Raw genomic sequence first — 15,218 nt, forward strand, 5'->3', positions numbered from 1 at the left:
GCTTTAGGTGACAACAATGTGTGTATGCCAGTATTCTAGTCATTTATTCACATATGTGAACACATATATGGAAATAAGCAGTATTCTGAAAGTATGCAACTAGATGAGATGGTGTGTATTTTGTGGGTGGACATTAGAACAGGCTTTAAATAAGAACCTTCCTAGTACCTAAATCTAGGCCTCCTCATAGAGTTACACTCTTAGTATACTTTAATTCCTGTGTTACAACTGCAACTCAAACCTAACATACCATACAGTGCTGCACATTAACTTAATGTAGCAGCTAACACAGAGCAGTTAATGCCACCACACTAGGAAGTGGTAAGAACATCTGTGTTATCTGCAATGCAGTTAACCTATACTAGGTATACTGTCTGCGCCTTAATGTATGGAAAAATGCAGAGGTGTGCAGTTACCACCCATTAATTACGACCATTAACATGTAATAAATGCAAAAGTTTAAATGGACTTTAGTTAAAAGGTTCCTTAGTGCAACAGGTTTGTTCTTGCTCTGCAGGTTTAATTCTGTCTTATTTCAGTATACTACTTAGGACATTTTCTAAGGGAAATCTTATGTAATTAGCCGCATCTTTAATAATACTAGTAGATGATTATTAAACTTTTTTTCTCTGAACTAAATCAACAGTTTAAAAAAATACCATGATTCGTCTTACAAAACTGTGCAGTTGAAAACTAAAGGATATTTATTTGAGAATTCAACTTGGTTTCATGGTGCCCTGCTGAAAATATTTCCTGAGTTTAAGGTCGTTACATTGTCTTTTTTTTAAGGCAGGATTTTGAGTTCCTCCTCTCTAATTCAAAACATCTATGGCTCCGAAAGGAGCTGCTTCGAAGCAACATTGAATTCCCGTTGTTCCAAGTATTCAGAATTCTCAACAGGACACACATATTCATTTTGTTCTTCTAACCGATGATAAGCATACTTAAGTCCATGTTTCTCCTTCATTCTACATGGCAACATCCTTAAATTTCCTATGGCACTGATCAAAAGTAGTAGAAACAGGCTACAGCTCAATATGAGCCAGGTTTTCCTGCAAAAAGAAATATGAACATTTTTAAAAACATAGTTAATTAGAGGTACCAGGGAAGGAGTGAAATTATATTAAATATACACCAAACTAAGGGCTCTGTTTACTAAGGCACGCCACAGGCGCGTTAGCATTTTTAATGCACGTTAATGATTAGCGTGCGTTAAATGCTAATGCTCCCATAGGAATCTATGGGTGTGTTAGCATTTAATGCGCACTAAATTTAAGGGCACGTTAAAAACGCGTAGTAAACACAGCCCTAATTAATTTACAAAAAGGGATGAAGTTTTGGAATTAAAGGAAAGGGTAGGACAAACTCTGATGAATCTGAACAGTGATAAATTCAAGTAGAGGATAGCAAGTTTGAAAATAATAAACTCCAGTAGGCAGCATTGATGGTAAAGAGCAAATCAGTCAAGGCTACAGCCAACGTCTTTATATTAGTAATGTCTGAGACTGTGATTCAGAAAGTGCTCTTTATATAATAGCGAAGACTTGCGCGACAAGTTAGTACACAAGTATTGCCACACTGGGACAGACCAAAGGTCCATCAAGCCCAGCATCCTGTTTCCAACAGTGGCAAATCCAGGTCACAAAATACCTGGCAAGATCCCCCAAAAAAGTACAAAACATTTTATGCTGTTTATCCCAGAAATAAGCAGTGGATTTTCCCCAAGTCATTTTAATAATGGTCCATGGACTTTTCCTTTAGGAAGCCGTGCAAACCTTTTTTAAACCTCGCAAAGCTAACCGCCTTTACCACATTCTCTGGCAATGAATTTCAGAGTTTAATTACACATTAAGTGAAGTAAGATTTTCTCCGATTTGTTTTAAATTTACTACTTTGTAGCTTCATTGCATGCCCCCTAGTCCTAGTATTTTTGGAAAGAGTAAACAAACGATTCACATCTACCCATTCCACTCCACTCATTATTTCATAGACCTCTATCATATCTCCCCTCAGCTGTCTTTTATCCAAGCTGAAGAGCCCTAGCCGCTTCAAACTTTCCTCATAGGGAAGTCGTCCCATCCCCTTTATCATTTTTGTTGCCCTTCTCTGTACCTTTTCTAATTCTACTATATCTTTTTTGAGATGCAGCGACCAGAATTGAACACAATATTCGAGGTGCGGTCGCCCCATGGACCGATACAAAGGCATTATAACATCCTTATGTTTGTTTTCCATTCCTTTCCTAATAATAGCTAACATTCTATTTGCTATCTTATACAGCGCAGCACACTGTTAATTTATTTACACAAGACTGATTACTTTTAACACACAATCATGTTTCTCATGCTCCTAACTCAGGGTTTCTTTTACTAAGGTGCACCAGTGTTTTATATTTAAACGGTTTTTATTGGCATTTCTGCATAATGTGTCATTACATACTTTCATATAACACATTAAACAACAGCCCATTCTGCAACATGCCAGAGACCTGACTGGCCACCAGCCAACATTAACTTTTAACATTCCCCCCCCCCCCCCCTCCCTCCAATGACATGTCAACTTTATTCATTTACCAACGAATATGTTGAATCTTTCAATGAACTCATTGTATAGCTACTATTATCCAGCTCTACTCGTGTGGTCCGCCAGGCCCAATTACAGCATTGCAGAACCTTTTCACTTCTTCTCAGTGACTAATACATGGAGTCTTCTAATCCTGCATTGACCTCTGGCCACACGGCTCTGCCATTCTTGGTCTGGCGACTGACCCATAGTATTTAGCATTCAAGGGCATGACCTGTTTAAATTCTCCAAGGCGTAAATGCAGTAAAAGAGTAGGCCATACCAACTTATAGCCGGATAGGCTATTGTTCACCCATCACTGTCTACTATGGTCCCTCCTCCCACTTCCCCCCCCTTACCTCCCCCCTCATGATCACCTCTTGCACCAGGATCTGAACCGCCTACATTAACTCTCGTCACACAATCACTCGTATCATACTCCATTCGACCATACTGACTATCCTAAAACATTCAGGACTTGTCTTCGTGCCCGTGAGGATATTCTGTTCAAGTAAGCCCCCCAGACTTTAATGAAACTTTGCCGCCTCTTTGGCGTATTGCGGGCATTGCGCATTTCCCATAACATAAGCTCATGGAGCCTATTCCTCCAGTACCAATACAAGGTAAAATTATGTATCATACCTGATAATTTTCTTTCCATTAATCATAGCTGATCAATCCATAGACTGGTGGGTTGTGTCCATCTACCAGCAGGTGGAGATAGAGAGCAAACCTTTGCCTCCCTATATGTGGTCATGTGCTGCCGGAAACTCCTCAGTATGTCGATATCAAAGCTCCATCCGCAGGACTCAGCACTTAGAGAATTACACCCACAAAGGGACACTCTGCCCAGCTCACCACCGCCGAAACGGGGGATGGGAATTAACCCAGCTCATCCCCACACAAGTGGGGGAGGGGAATCCGTCCAGCTCATCCCCGCGGAGCGGGGGACGGACACCACACCCGCCGATGCGGGGGGATCTGGCTTATCCTGCAACCGCAACCGCGGGAGGAGCTGACTGACCCTAACACCGCCGAAGCGGGAGGGGTACAAAGCTGCCCTACAGCCACACGAAGCGGGAGGGAGCGCCGGCAGAATTTATGTCTCAATCCAGCCCCGTAAAACGGAGGGGAGAGGAATGCAGCAGCTGACTGTAACACAAATTCGTCTAAACTCTTGAAGAATCCATTGAAAAACTTGAACACGAAGTCCTCCTGAACAGGAACTGAAGACTAAACTTGAACCTGAAATGCAACCAGAATATAACCAATACAGATATCTGGGAGGGACTATGGATTGATCAGCTATGATTAATGGAAAGAAAATTATCAGGTATGATACATAATTTTACCTTCCATATCATCATGCTGATCAATCCATAGACTGGTGGGATGTACCGAAGCAGTACTCACCCAGGGCGGGACATTGAAATCCCTGACCGCAACACTGAAGCTCCAAACCGGGCCTCCGCCCGAGCAGCCACAGTCAAGCGGTAATGCTTTGAGAAGGTATGGGCCGATGCCCAAGTTGCCGCCTTGCATATCTCTTCCAATGAGACGGACCCGGCCTCTGCCATCGAGGCCGCCTGAGCTCTAGTGGAGTGAGCCTTCAGCTGGATAGGCGGCACCTTCCCCGCGGCCACATAAGCCGCTGCAATGGCTTCCTTGACCCATCTTGCCACTGTAGGCTTAGCAGCCTGCAGACCCTTACGAGGACCTGCAAACAGGACAAACAGATGATCCGATTTCCGGAAATCATTGGTCACTTCCAAGTATCTGATGATGACTCGTCTCACATCCAGATATTTAAGAGCAGAGTATTCCTCTGGGTAGTCCTCCCTACGAAAGGAAGGGAGACAGAGCTGCTGATTCACATGGAAGCGAGAAACAATCTTGGGCAGGAAGGAAGGCACTGTGCGAATAGTCACTCCTGCCTCAGTGAACTGCAGAAAAGGCTCTCGACATGAGAGTGCCTGGAGCTCGGAAACTCTTCTGGCTGAAGTGATAGCCACCAAAAAGACTGCTTTCAACGTCAGGTCTTTCAGAGATGCCCTCGACAAGGGTTCAAAAGGCGGCTTCTGCAAGGCTCTTAGCACCAGGTTGAGATTCCACGCAGGCACCACTGAGTGCAGAGGAGGGCGCAGGTGATTAACTCCCTTGAGAAAACGCACCACATCTGGCTGCGAAGCCAGGGAAGCACCCTTCAGGCGGCCCCTGAAGCAAGCCAGAGCCGCTACCTGGACTTTAAGGGAACTGAGCGACAGGCCTTTCTCCAGACCTTCTTGCAGGAACGCCAACACTGAAGAAATTGGAGCAGTGAAGGGAGAAAGTGAGCCTGCTTCACACCACGCTGCAAAGGTACACCAAACCCTGGCGTAAGCCGTAGAAGTAGAGCGCTTCCTCGCTCTCAGCATAGTGGCGATGACCTTGTCTGAGAAGCCCTTCTTTCTCAGCCGCTGCCGCTCAATAGCCAGGCCGTAAGACCAAAGGGGGAGGGATCCTCCATCACCACGGGACCTTGATGTAACAGGCCCTGCTCCACTGGCAGCCGCAGAGGATCGTCGACTGAGAGCCTGATCAAGTCCGCATACCAGGGACGTCTGGGCCAATCCGGACCCACCAGGATTATCCGGCCCGGATGCTTTGCCACCCGGTCTAGCACCCTGCCCAACATGGGCCAGGGCGGGAACACATAGAGAAGCTCTTGAGTCGGCCACTGTTGGAGAAGAGCATCTACTCCCAGGGATCGAGGGTCCCGTCCTCTGCTGAAAAAGCGCGGCACTTGGCAATTGGCCGATGACGCCATCAGATTTAGGCTCGGCTGGCCCCAGCGCTTCGTGATGTCCAAGAACGCCTGAGCAGATAGCTGCCACTCTCCGGGCTCCAAGGTATGGCGACTGAGAAAGTCCGCCTTGACATTCATGACTCCGGCAATGTGGGCCGCTGACAGCTGTTCCAGGTTCGCTTCCGCCCACTGGCATAGATTCATGGCCTCCTTGGCTAGAGGGGCGCTCTTGGTACCTCCCTGGCGGTTGACATAGGCCACAGCCGTGGCATTGTCCGACAGGACCCGTACAGGCTTCATCGCCAGTACCGGGATGAACTCCAAAAGCGCCAACCGAATGGCTCTGAGTTCCAGGAGGTTGATAGACCACTTTGCCTCTGCAGGAGACCAGAGACCCTGCGCTGTCCTTCCCAAGCAGTGGGCTCCCCAGCCCGACAAAGAGGCGTCCGTCGTGACGACAATCCACTCTGGGGTCACCAGAGGCATTCCTGCAGACAACTTGTCTGTCTGCGTCCACCAGCTCAGCGCCTTGCGCACTGCTGGGTCCAAGGGAAGGCGCACAGCATAATCCTCCGACATCGGAGTCCAGCGCTGCAGCAGAGAGTGTTGTAGTGGTCTCATATGAGCCCTGGCCCAGGGCACTACTTCCATCGTGGCCGTCATAGAGCCCAACAGCTGCACATAGTCCCAAGCCCGAAGAGGAGAGGCTACTAGGAACTGGTCCACCTGAGCCTGAAGCTTGACAATCCGATTGTCTGGCAGGAACACTCTGCCCACTTGGGTGTCGAATCGAACTCCCAGATACTCCAGGGACTGAGTTGGGCGCAGCTGGCTTTTCTCCCAGTTGATGATCCACCCCAGGGAGCTCAAAAGAGCAACCACCCGGTTCACAGCTTTGCCGCACTCTGCATAAGAGGGGGCTCGGATCAACCAGTCGTCCAGATAAGGATGGACTTGTACTCCTTCCTTCCTCAGGAAGGCCGCGATGACCACCATTACTTTGGAGAAGGTCCGCGGAGCAGTAGCCAACCCGAACGGGAGGGCTCTGAACTGGAAGTGTCGGCCCAGGACTGCAAAACGCAGAAAGCATTGATGAGGAGGCCAGATGGGAATATGCAAGTACGCTTCCTTGATGTCCAAGGATGCCAGGTACTCCCCTGCCTTCACTGCCGCTATAACAGAGCGGAGAGTCTCCATGCGAAAGTGCCGAACTTTCAAGGCCCGATTGACCCCTTTGAGGTCGAGGATAGGCCGTACAGAACCTCCTTTCTTTGGTACCACAAAGTAAATGGAGTAACGCCCCTTGCCAAGCTGATTTTCTGGCACCGGAACGACCGCACCCAGGCGGATCAGGTTGTCCAAGGTCTGCTGCACTGCCACAGCTTTGACCGGAGACTTGCAGGGAGAGAGTACAAACCCGTCTCTTAAGGGTCGGCAGAACTCTAGCTTGTAGCCGTCTCTGATGACTTCCAGCACCCAAGCGTCTGAAGTTATTGTGGTCCACTCGCCCAGAAACGAGGACAGCCGTCCTCCAATCTGCACTGGGGCGTGGACCAAGGCCCCGTCATTGGGTACGCGACCCTGGGGGAGGACCGGAGGGAGCACCTCCGGGACGGCGGTCTCTGCGAAAGGAATGCTGCTTGGGGGAGAAGTTCCTCTTGAAGGAAGAGGGGGCAGAGGAGCCCGACCTGCCCGGGCGGTACCGACGGGCTTCCTGAAACCGTCCTCTGGAGGTACCGGGGCGAATACTAGCCCGAGCCCTGACCTCTGGTAACTTCTTGCTCTTAGACGTGCCGAGATCGGTCATGATTTTGTCCAGCTCGACCCCAAAGAGCAGCTTGCCCTTAAAAGGCAATCTAGCCAGGCGGGATTTAGAGGCGTGGTCAGCAGACCAATGCTTCAGCCAAAGCCACCGCCGCGCAGAGATTGTCTGAGCCATGCCCTTAGCTGAGGCCCTCAAGACATCATACAGCAAGTCTGCCAAATAGGCTAAGCCCGATTCCAGGGCCGGCCAATCGGCCCTCAAGGAATGATCCGAGGGGGAAGCCCGCTGCACCATAGTCAGGCACGCCCTGGCCACATAGCAGCCGCAAACTGAGGCCTGCAAACTTAAAGCAGCCGCCTCAAAGGACGACCTTAAGGCCGCCTCCAATCTTCTGTCTTGGGCGTCCTTTAGGGCCGTGCCACCTTCCACCGGCAATGCCGTTTTCTTAGTCACCGCAGTGATTAAAGAATCCACGGTAGGCCACAGATAAGCCTCACGTTCACTTTCAGGCAAAGGATAGAGGCGGGACATAGCCCTAGCCACTTTAAGGCTCGCTTCCGGGACATCCCATTGAGCCGAAATTAATGTGTGAATGGCATCATGCACGTGGAAGGTTCTAGGCGGGCGCTTCATCCCCAGCATAATGGCAGAGCCAACAGGGGCTGAGGGAGAGACGTCCTCCGGAGAGGAAATCTTCAAAATGCCCATGGCCTGCACTAACAGGTTGGGCAAATCCTCTGAGCTAAAGAGCCGCGCTGCAGAGGGGTCATCCGCTCCATCCGAGCGGGGATCCGTCTCCTCCAAGGAATCCGCAAAGGACCGTTGGGAGAACTCAGATACGCTGCCCTCATCTACATCGGAGGAGACAAAGTCCTCCAAGACCTGGGAATCAACCCGAGGGCGTTTACCTCCGGGGGCCTCAACCTCTTTACCAGACGAGGGAGCAGGGGCAGCGTTTTGCATAAGGAAGGCCTGATGCAGCAGCAAAACAAACTCGGGGGAGAAACCCCCCAGACTGTGCACTTCCGCAGCCTGGGCTACAGCCCTAGACGCACCCTCAACCGGCGCTCGCAAGAGCGGGAGAGAGACATGCTGCGCATCCAAGATGGCGTCCGGCGCGACACTCCGCGAAGGAGCCGCGCGGGAAGAACGGCTCTTAACTTTAGCCGCTTTTGTGCCGTCGCCCAAATTAAGGGCGTTCATGGCATTAATGTCTCCTACCTCAAGGGCGGCCCAAGAAGAAGCCGCCCGAGCCGCGTGGCCGGCCAAGATGGCGGAGGCGAGCAGCGGGGGATGGGCGTTTATGGCAGGAAAAACCGCCACACCGGAGGAAGGACCGGGACACTCATCGGTCACGAAACTGTCACCCAACAAGGGCGAATCAGACTTCAAGACCCCCGCATCCCCTCTAGAAGCGCCCAAGCGATCCGGGGAGCGACTCTTTGCGCCCTCGCCCTCCGACGCCATAGGCCACGTGGAGATCAATCGGGGAACCCCCTGCCCGCTATAAAAAGGTAAAAATTACCTGCTTTCCACTCCGAGCTGTAACGACCTGGTGTCCCAGTGAGTAGCTGCAATAAACGTTTAAATAAACGTCGAAATAAACGCCTTTAAGGACGTTCAAAATTTTTTTTTTTTTTTTTTTAACGGAGCCAGCGGGAGGGGGTAGAAAAGGAGGGACCTGGCGCCACCAGGTTTGCACTTGCTCAAGAAGATCCCTCAACCCCAGGCACTCAACAAAACCTAAAAATTAGGCTTGGAGGCCTAGCCAGAGCTGCTGTTGTGTGTGACCACCACCTGCTGAGATAGAGAACATACTGAGGAGTTTCCGGCAGCACATGACCACATATAGGGAGGCAAAAGTTTGCTCTCTATCTCCACCTGCTGGTAGATGGACACAACCCACCAGTCTATGGATTGATCAGCATGATGATATGGAATGGGGCCTTATCCGATATCCAATGACTGAGAATACATTTTTTTTCCCCAAAATGCAAAGTTTACTAAGTAGTATCTTTTCTTCCAGTGGCCCTCTATCCTATGCAGCCACTGAGCTAAATAACACCCGCTCAAATGAGAAGCCCACCTGATATCCCAGGACCCAACTCAGAAATCGGAAGAGAGCCAACCAGAACCCCCCGGATGTCCCTACAGTGCCACATCCCATGGTAAAACGATGCGTTCTCCACTGCACACTTTGGGCACGCATGTGTTCCCACCACTCCCGCATACCAAGCCTGCTTAACTGAAAAGTAGGCTCTATGTATAGTCCTGAAGTGACATTCCTGCAATTCTGCGCTATGTACCATCCGTGCACCTCCCTGAAGCGCTGCCAATATCGTCCCCTCTGCTATCCTCCTTCCCATTTCTTGGCTCCATCTTTCAGCGACCGTCCTTACATACATAAGTACATAAGTAATGCCACACTGGGAAAAGACCAAGGGTCCATCGAGCCCAGCATCCTGTCCACGACAGCGGCCAATCCAGGCCAAGGGCACCTGGCAAGCTTCCCAAACGTACAAACATTCTATACATGTTATTCCCGGAATTGTGGATTTTTTCCAAGTCCATTTAGTAGCGGATAAGTACATAAGTAATGCCACACTGGGAAAAGACCAAGGGTCCATCGAGCCTTAGGCCTTTTCCCTTCCAATACTTTATGGAACCATGACACCGAGATTTGGCCTGCTGCGGCCCCAGCTAGGAATTCCCTTATATTCTTTCCAAATTCTGGTGATAGACTCGTGTTGGGAAGCCCATTAATGTAATGTGAAAGTTGATGGTAAGCTAATGTCGTCAACGGTCCCCCAGCACGGTGCACCAGTGTTTTTAGCGCATGCTAAACGTTAGCACCGTCCATAGGAATATATGGATGTTGCTAACATTTAGCACGCTAAAAATGCTAGTGCACCTTCTAAATGCTCCTTTTCCACCACCCTTCCTTCGCATTCTTAGGTGCAAGTCCTACAATTAGTATTAACTTTAGTGATCCTCTGATTTATAAATAAGAACATAAAAATGCAAACCTTACTCTGTCAAAAGTGGCTTTCCTAGACTCTGATTCTTTTTGATGTGGGATGTAAACATGGAGGCCAGACACATACCAGCTATAAAAAAAAACAAAACATACATTACAGTGTGGTTGTTATGCCAAATTAGCACACTGGACTATGGATCTTGTTGCATATAAATTATATTATTCATTCTCTCTATTACTACTGGATTTTTAACAAAATTTACTTATGTTTCAACTTTTTTATTGATGATAATGAGCAATATACAACTCCATCACTGGTAATAACACATACATACAATATGATCTACATTGCTTACTTCTCTGACCCATGTACCTAAACCATCATCAAAATTTTCTGAAATGTCCCTAGCCCCCCCCCCCCCACCCCACCCCGCCAATGCATTCATGTTTAAACTTAGTCCAGGGGTGGCAAAAAGCTGCTTGATCCATAGTGCTCTGTAAGGCCATGTTCCTGCCACCTTAACCTGTCGCCTCTTCTTGGCCTTCATGCTCGCATTGGTACCCCCCCTCCACCCCCCAGACCTCCCTCCCCCTCCATTCACCCCGTACCTTGTGCCCGAGCTAGGGGAGGCCATTAGTGCTGAACAATTAACTTTTACTTAAGTAAATCAGTGCTTTCCAAACTCATATCTAATATGACCGTCTAATTACCTGTACGTAATTTGTTAATTTAGTTTAGGGTACTATATGCCTATGTAAACAGAAGCAGTATAGGGGCTGTGTACTGGAAAAGGTCTGCTTTGATGGTAGAAAGGTAATGCTGTAGCTCAATGGCCACATCAGCCACCATTTTGCTAATGAAAAAAACTGGTTTTCATAGAGGGGGGAAGGCGTTTTGTAATATTCTGACATATACTGACCTTCCAACAGTTCTTCATACTTTGTACACTGCAGGGCCACCGAGAGGTGGAGCGGGGGGAGGAGGGGCAAGATTCCCCCAGGCCCGGCCTCCAAGGGGGGCCTGGTGCCATGGTCTGTAACTCTCCTGATCCTGACATGAATCGGGTGATCGCATCCCGACTGGAGCAGGAGAGAAAAACTCCAGCGCTGGGCCCCCCCTTAGAGGCTGGAGAGGAGCAGACATAGGGCTTCGGGGCCTCTGGTTTGGCTGGTGGGGGTTCCTAAGCCCTGTCAGCAGAAGCCTTGCTACCTTGTTACCTGCCCTGCAACTGCTTTTCCCCTGACATCGTGAATGCGCCAGCCAAGGTATGTGGTTGCAGCAGGAGAGGGGGAGGGAGGTGGGGCAAATTTTTGTGGTCTGGCTACGCAGCGGTCCAGGGGGGTGGCAGCACCAGTCCTGGGGGGGGGGAGTAGCGGCAGTGGCAGCCATGCCCCACTGCTAAGCCATTGTAGCTGTTTCTGGACATTGATAAGGCATGCTGTATCTTGGTCTTGATGCTGGATTTATCCCTATTTTATCCTAAAGTTCCAGTGTTTGAGATGATATTTAAATAAGCTAAAGATGCAACTGAAATGTAGGCAAACTTTTTTTTATTTTTTTTGCTTCTTAGGCTTAAATCATGCTGATCACTTCTTGAGCATGCTCCATGTACTTGTCAGAGGCTGCAGATGTTAGAGCGAGTCAAACAGGAATATCATGTGTTAATTGAGGAAGGTAATGCATTTCACTGCAAAGAAAGGGTCTGCATGAAGTCCCTCATTATTGTTTGTCTCCTTTATTTTCCACCAGGAGGATCTTTTCTAATTTAGGTTGTTTTCTAAAATACCCACCTGATCCTTCTGAATAGTTACTTGCCTCAAGTTCCTTGCTAACCTCTAAACAGAGATGATTGACTTTATAATCAGTAACTCATGACACAATCCTTCAGATTAAATATACGGTGCTCAAAACTGCTCATGGAAATTTGGGTTCATGCCCAAATTCCACAGGCAATTTAACTGAATAAGAAATCAATTAGTGCTGACAATTGGGTGCTTATAATCAATTATCAAAAGGCTAACTGGCAAAAATTAGAATTTATGCACGCATCTCGCTAAGCGTATTCTATAAAGATGTGCATGTAAATTCTAATGCACACAACTCAAAAGGGGGAATGTCCATGGGAGGGTCATGGGCGTTCCAAGAATTTGTGCACACTGTTATGCCCGATCTGTGTCTAATTTAGGCACAGGAATTTATACCAGGTTTCGGTTGCTGTAAATCCTTATGCCTAAAAGTTAGTTGTGGATCTCAGTGCCAGGCGCTATTCTATAAACAGTGCCCAACTTGTTGCGCCATTTATAGAATAGTGCTTAGCGCTCATTTTTTTCAGCACCATATATAGAATTTTGTCCAATGTGTAAGCTATGCTCACACTTTTTCTAGATTAAATTGTTATTCAAGTGAAACCCCAGTATACCCCCCCTCCAAATCTACTACAAACCATGCTACCCAGCCCGGACCATTGCACTGTTACCATGTTCACCAACAACTGGTAATCCCTTTAGGGGCCAGAGCTGAAAGAAAGCTAATCTCTGTTTTCCTCCTTTGCCCCTCCCCCAGATCCTTTCTCCAGGCCCCACAAACCCATTCCTCTACTATCAACTTTTCTTCACTGTTCATTTGGCGTTGTGAGCACTTTCAAACTTGCATGCTAGCGTTACCTGGCTCCTGCTAGCCCATGAATTTTGAAAATGATTAAAGTGCCAGCAGATTACACAGAGTGGTCTGAAGTGGAGGGATGGGCTTCCACCACTTATTTAAGATTGCTAAGGGAGGGTGAAGAATGGATACTGGAGAAATGGGGGAGAGAAAAGGAAGTTTAGTGGAGGAAAGAGGTAAGAAATAGGGATATGAAGTCAACATGGAGGCAGAAGAGAAAGAGGTGACGCTGGAACTCAGGAGACAAAAAGGGAAGAAAGTACAGCAGGGAGAATGATGAAGTGAACTGATACATAAAGAGGGGCATAATCGAACGCAGACGCCCATCTCCATGGGCGACTATCTCCGAGGACGGGTCCGCGAAGGGGCGGGACAGACCATATTTTCGAAAAAGATGGGTGTCCATCTTTTGTTTCGATAATATGGTTGATGCCAGGCAAATGCATTGGATTTGGGCGGATTTGAGCTGGGCGGTATCGGTGTTCAGCGATAATGGAAACCGAAGCTGCCCAGCTCAAAAACGAACAACTCCAAGGCATTTGGTCGTGGGAGGGGCCAGGATTTGTAGTGCACTGGTCCCCCTCACATGCCAGGACACCAACCGGGCACCCTAGGGGGCACTTGTAAAAAGTAAAAAAAAAAATTAAAATAGCTCCCTTACCTTGGGTGCTGAGCCCCCCCAAAACCCACTCCCCACAACTCTACACCATTACCATAGCACTTATGGGTGAAGGGGGCACCTAGATGTGGGTACAGTGGGTTTTGGGGGCGGTTTGGAGGGCTCCCATTTATCAGCACAAGTGTAACAGGTAGGGGGGAGATGGGCCTGGGTCCACCTACCTGAAGTCCACTGCACCCATTAACAACTGCTCCAGGGACCTGCATACTGCTGTGATGGAGCTGGGTATGACATTTGAGGCTGGCATACAGGCTGGAAAAAAAAAAGTTTTTAAAGTTCTTTTTCTTGGTGGGAGGGGGTTAGTGACCACTGGGGGAGTCAGGGGAGGTCATCCCCGATTCCCTCCGGTGGTCATCTGGGCAGTTGGGGCACTTTTTGGGGACTTGTTCGTGAAAAAAAAAAAAGGGTCCAAAAAAAGCGGCCCAAATTCTCGCTACTGCCGCCCTTCTTTTTTCCATTATCGGCCAAGCGCGCCCATCTCTCCTCGGCCGATAAACATGCCCCAGTCCCGCCTTCACCACGCCTCCGACATGCCCCCGTCAACTTTGTTCGTTCCCGCGACACACTGCAGTTGGAGGCACCCAAAATCGGCTTTCGATTATACCAATTTGGGCACCAATGAGAGAAAGGCGCCCATCTCCCGATTTGGGTCGAAATATGGGCGTCTTTCTGTTTCGAAAATAAGCTGGAAAGTGAACTAAAAGATTTTGGAAAAGTGGCACAGAAGTAAGAATAGAAGATATAGTAAAGAGGGGAACACAGATGTAAGATGAGAAGAGAAAGATGGAGGAAAAGAAGAGACAGAAAGCTCAGGTCCTTGGAGGTGACTGCAGCAGTAGTAAGTGGTGGTGTATTTTTTAAATGTCTTTTTGTGGGGAGCACCACTACCCTTTTCTTCAGCACACCTGAAAAGTATATGTATTACAGTAATGCACATCCGCACACCCTCTGCCTTAATGAGGAGTAAAGGAAAGGGTAGTAATTGATTTATACAACAGAAATGGGAGAAAATGGGCAAGAACATCTAATACAAGGGAAAAGAAAACGTAGTAAGAGTATAGGTGAACATCACACTGCAGCCATACCAGGCAGTGTCCCAATACAACAGTGTCAACAGAAATCAGTCCAATAAGATCCAGGCTAAAAAAAAAATGTTGAATTTGATGCAAATCAATGTGTAGGCTTTGTATAGAACTGAAGAGGGTAATGCAGGGGTGGGCAACTGTGGTCCTCAAGGGCCACAACCTAGTCAGGTTTGCAAGACTTCCAGAATGAATATGCATGACATTGATTTGCATGTACTGCTTCTATTGTATGTACAAAGATCTAATGCATATTCATTGTGAAAATCTTGAAAACCCGGCAGGATTGTGGCCCTCGATGACCATGGTTACCCACCCCTGGCCTAATGGGAAAAGTACCTTCATATAAAGTATTATTCATTTCCGGTTCATAGACCACGTTGCAGCTGCCGGTCTCTCGATGGCAGGGACACGAGTTTTTGCATTGACACCTCTGCTTACAGTTTAGGCCAAACCATCCCATAGGACACTCTTCAGAAAGAAACAGAGTTATTATAGATGTCACATATCCAGTTCAATACTGTTCAGAACAATATTTGGTAGCAACACATGAAAAATCTAAGTTTCATTCTACTAGTTAAAATGCCAACCGAGGGATTTTAAACCAGGCTTTAACAATTTTCATATCTAGAAGGACTGTCTGTTCTTGAAATACATTTACATACTTACAGCTATATGTAAAGTGTGTGACTGTATAAGGGAATGG

General features: G+C 48.0%; 1 protein-coding gene across 2 annotated transcripts in view; it reads right to left on the bottom strand.

Annotated features, from left to right (window-relative positions):
• Positions 1-681: 681 nt before the first annotated feature.
• The window catches only part of NAGPA (N-acetylglucosamine-1-phosphodiester alpha-N-acetylglucosaminidase), a 48,113-nt gene continuing 33,576 nt past the window's right edge, over positions 682-15,218 (bottom strand). Inside the window, exons 8-10 of one of the 2 annotated variants that reach the window (XM_030185769.1) lie at positions 14,852-14,983; positions 10,144-10,219; positions 682-1,052 (exon numbers count right to left, since the gene is read on the bottom strand). In XM_030185769.1, coding sequence (XP_030041629.1) covers positions 827-1,052; positions 10,144-10,219; positions 14,852-14,983 — 434 coding nt within the window. In that variant the 3' untranslated portion in view covers positions 682-826. The remainder of the gene's footprint in view (positions 1,053-10,143; positions 10,220-14,851; positions 14,984-15,218) is intronic. The other variant, XM_030185770.1, reaches the window with a different exon arrangement.

This window comes from Microcaecilia unicolor, chromosome 13 (assembly GCF_901765095.1).
Source record: "Microcaecilia unicolor chromosome 13, aMicUni1.1, whole genome shotgun sequence".
NCBI lineage: Eukaryota > Metazoa > Chordata > Amphibia > Gymnophiona > Siphonopidae > Microcaecilia > Microcaecilia unicolor.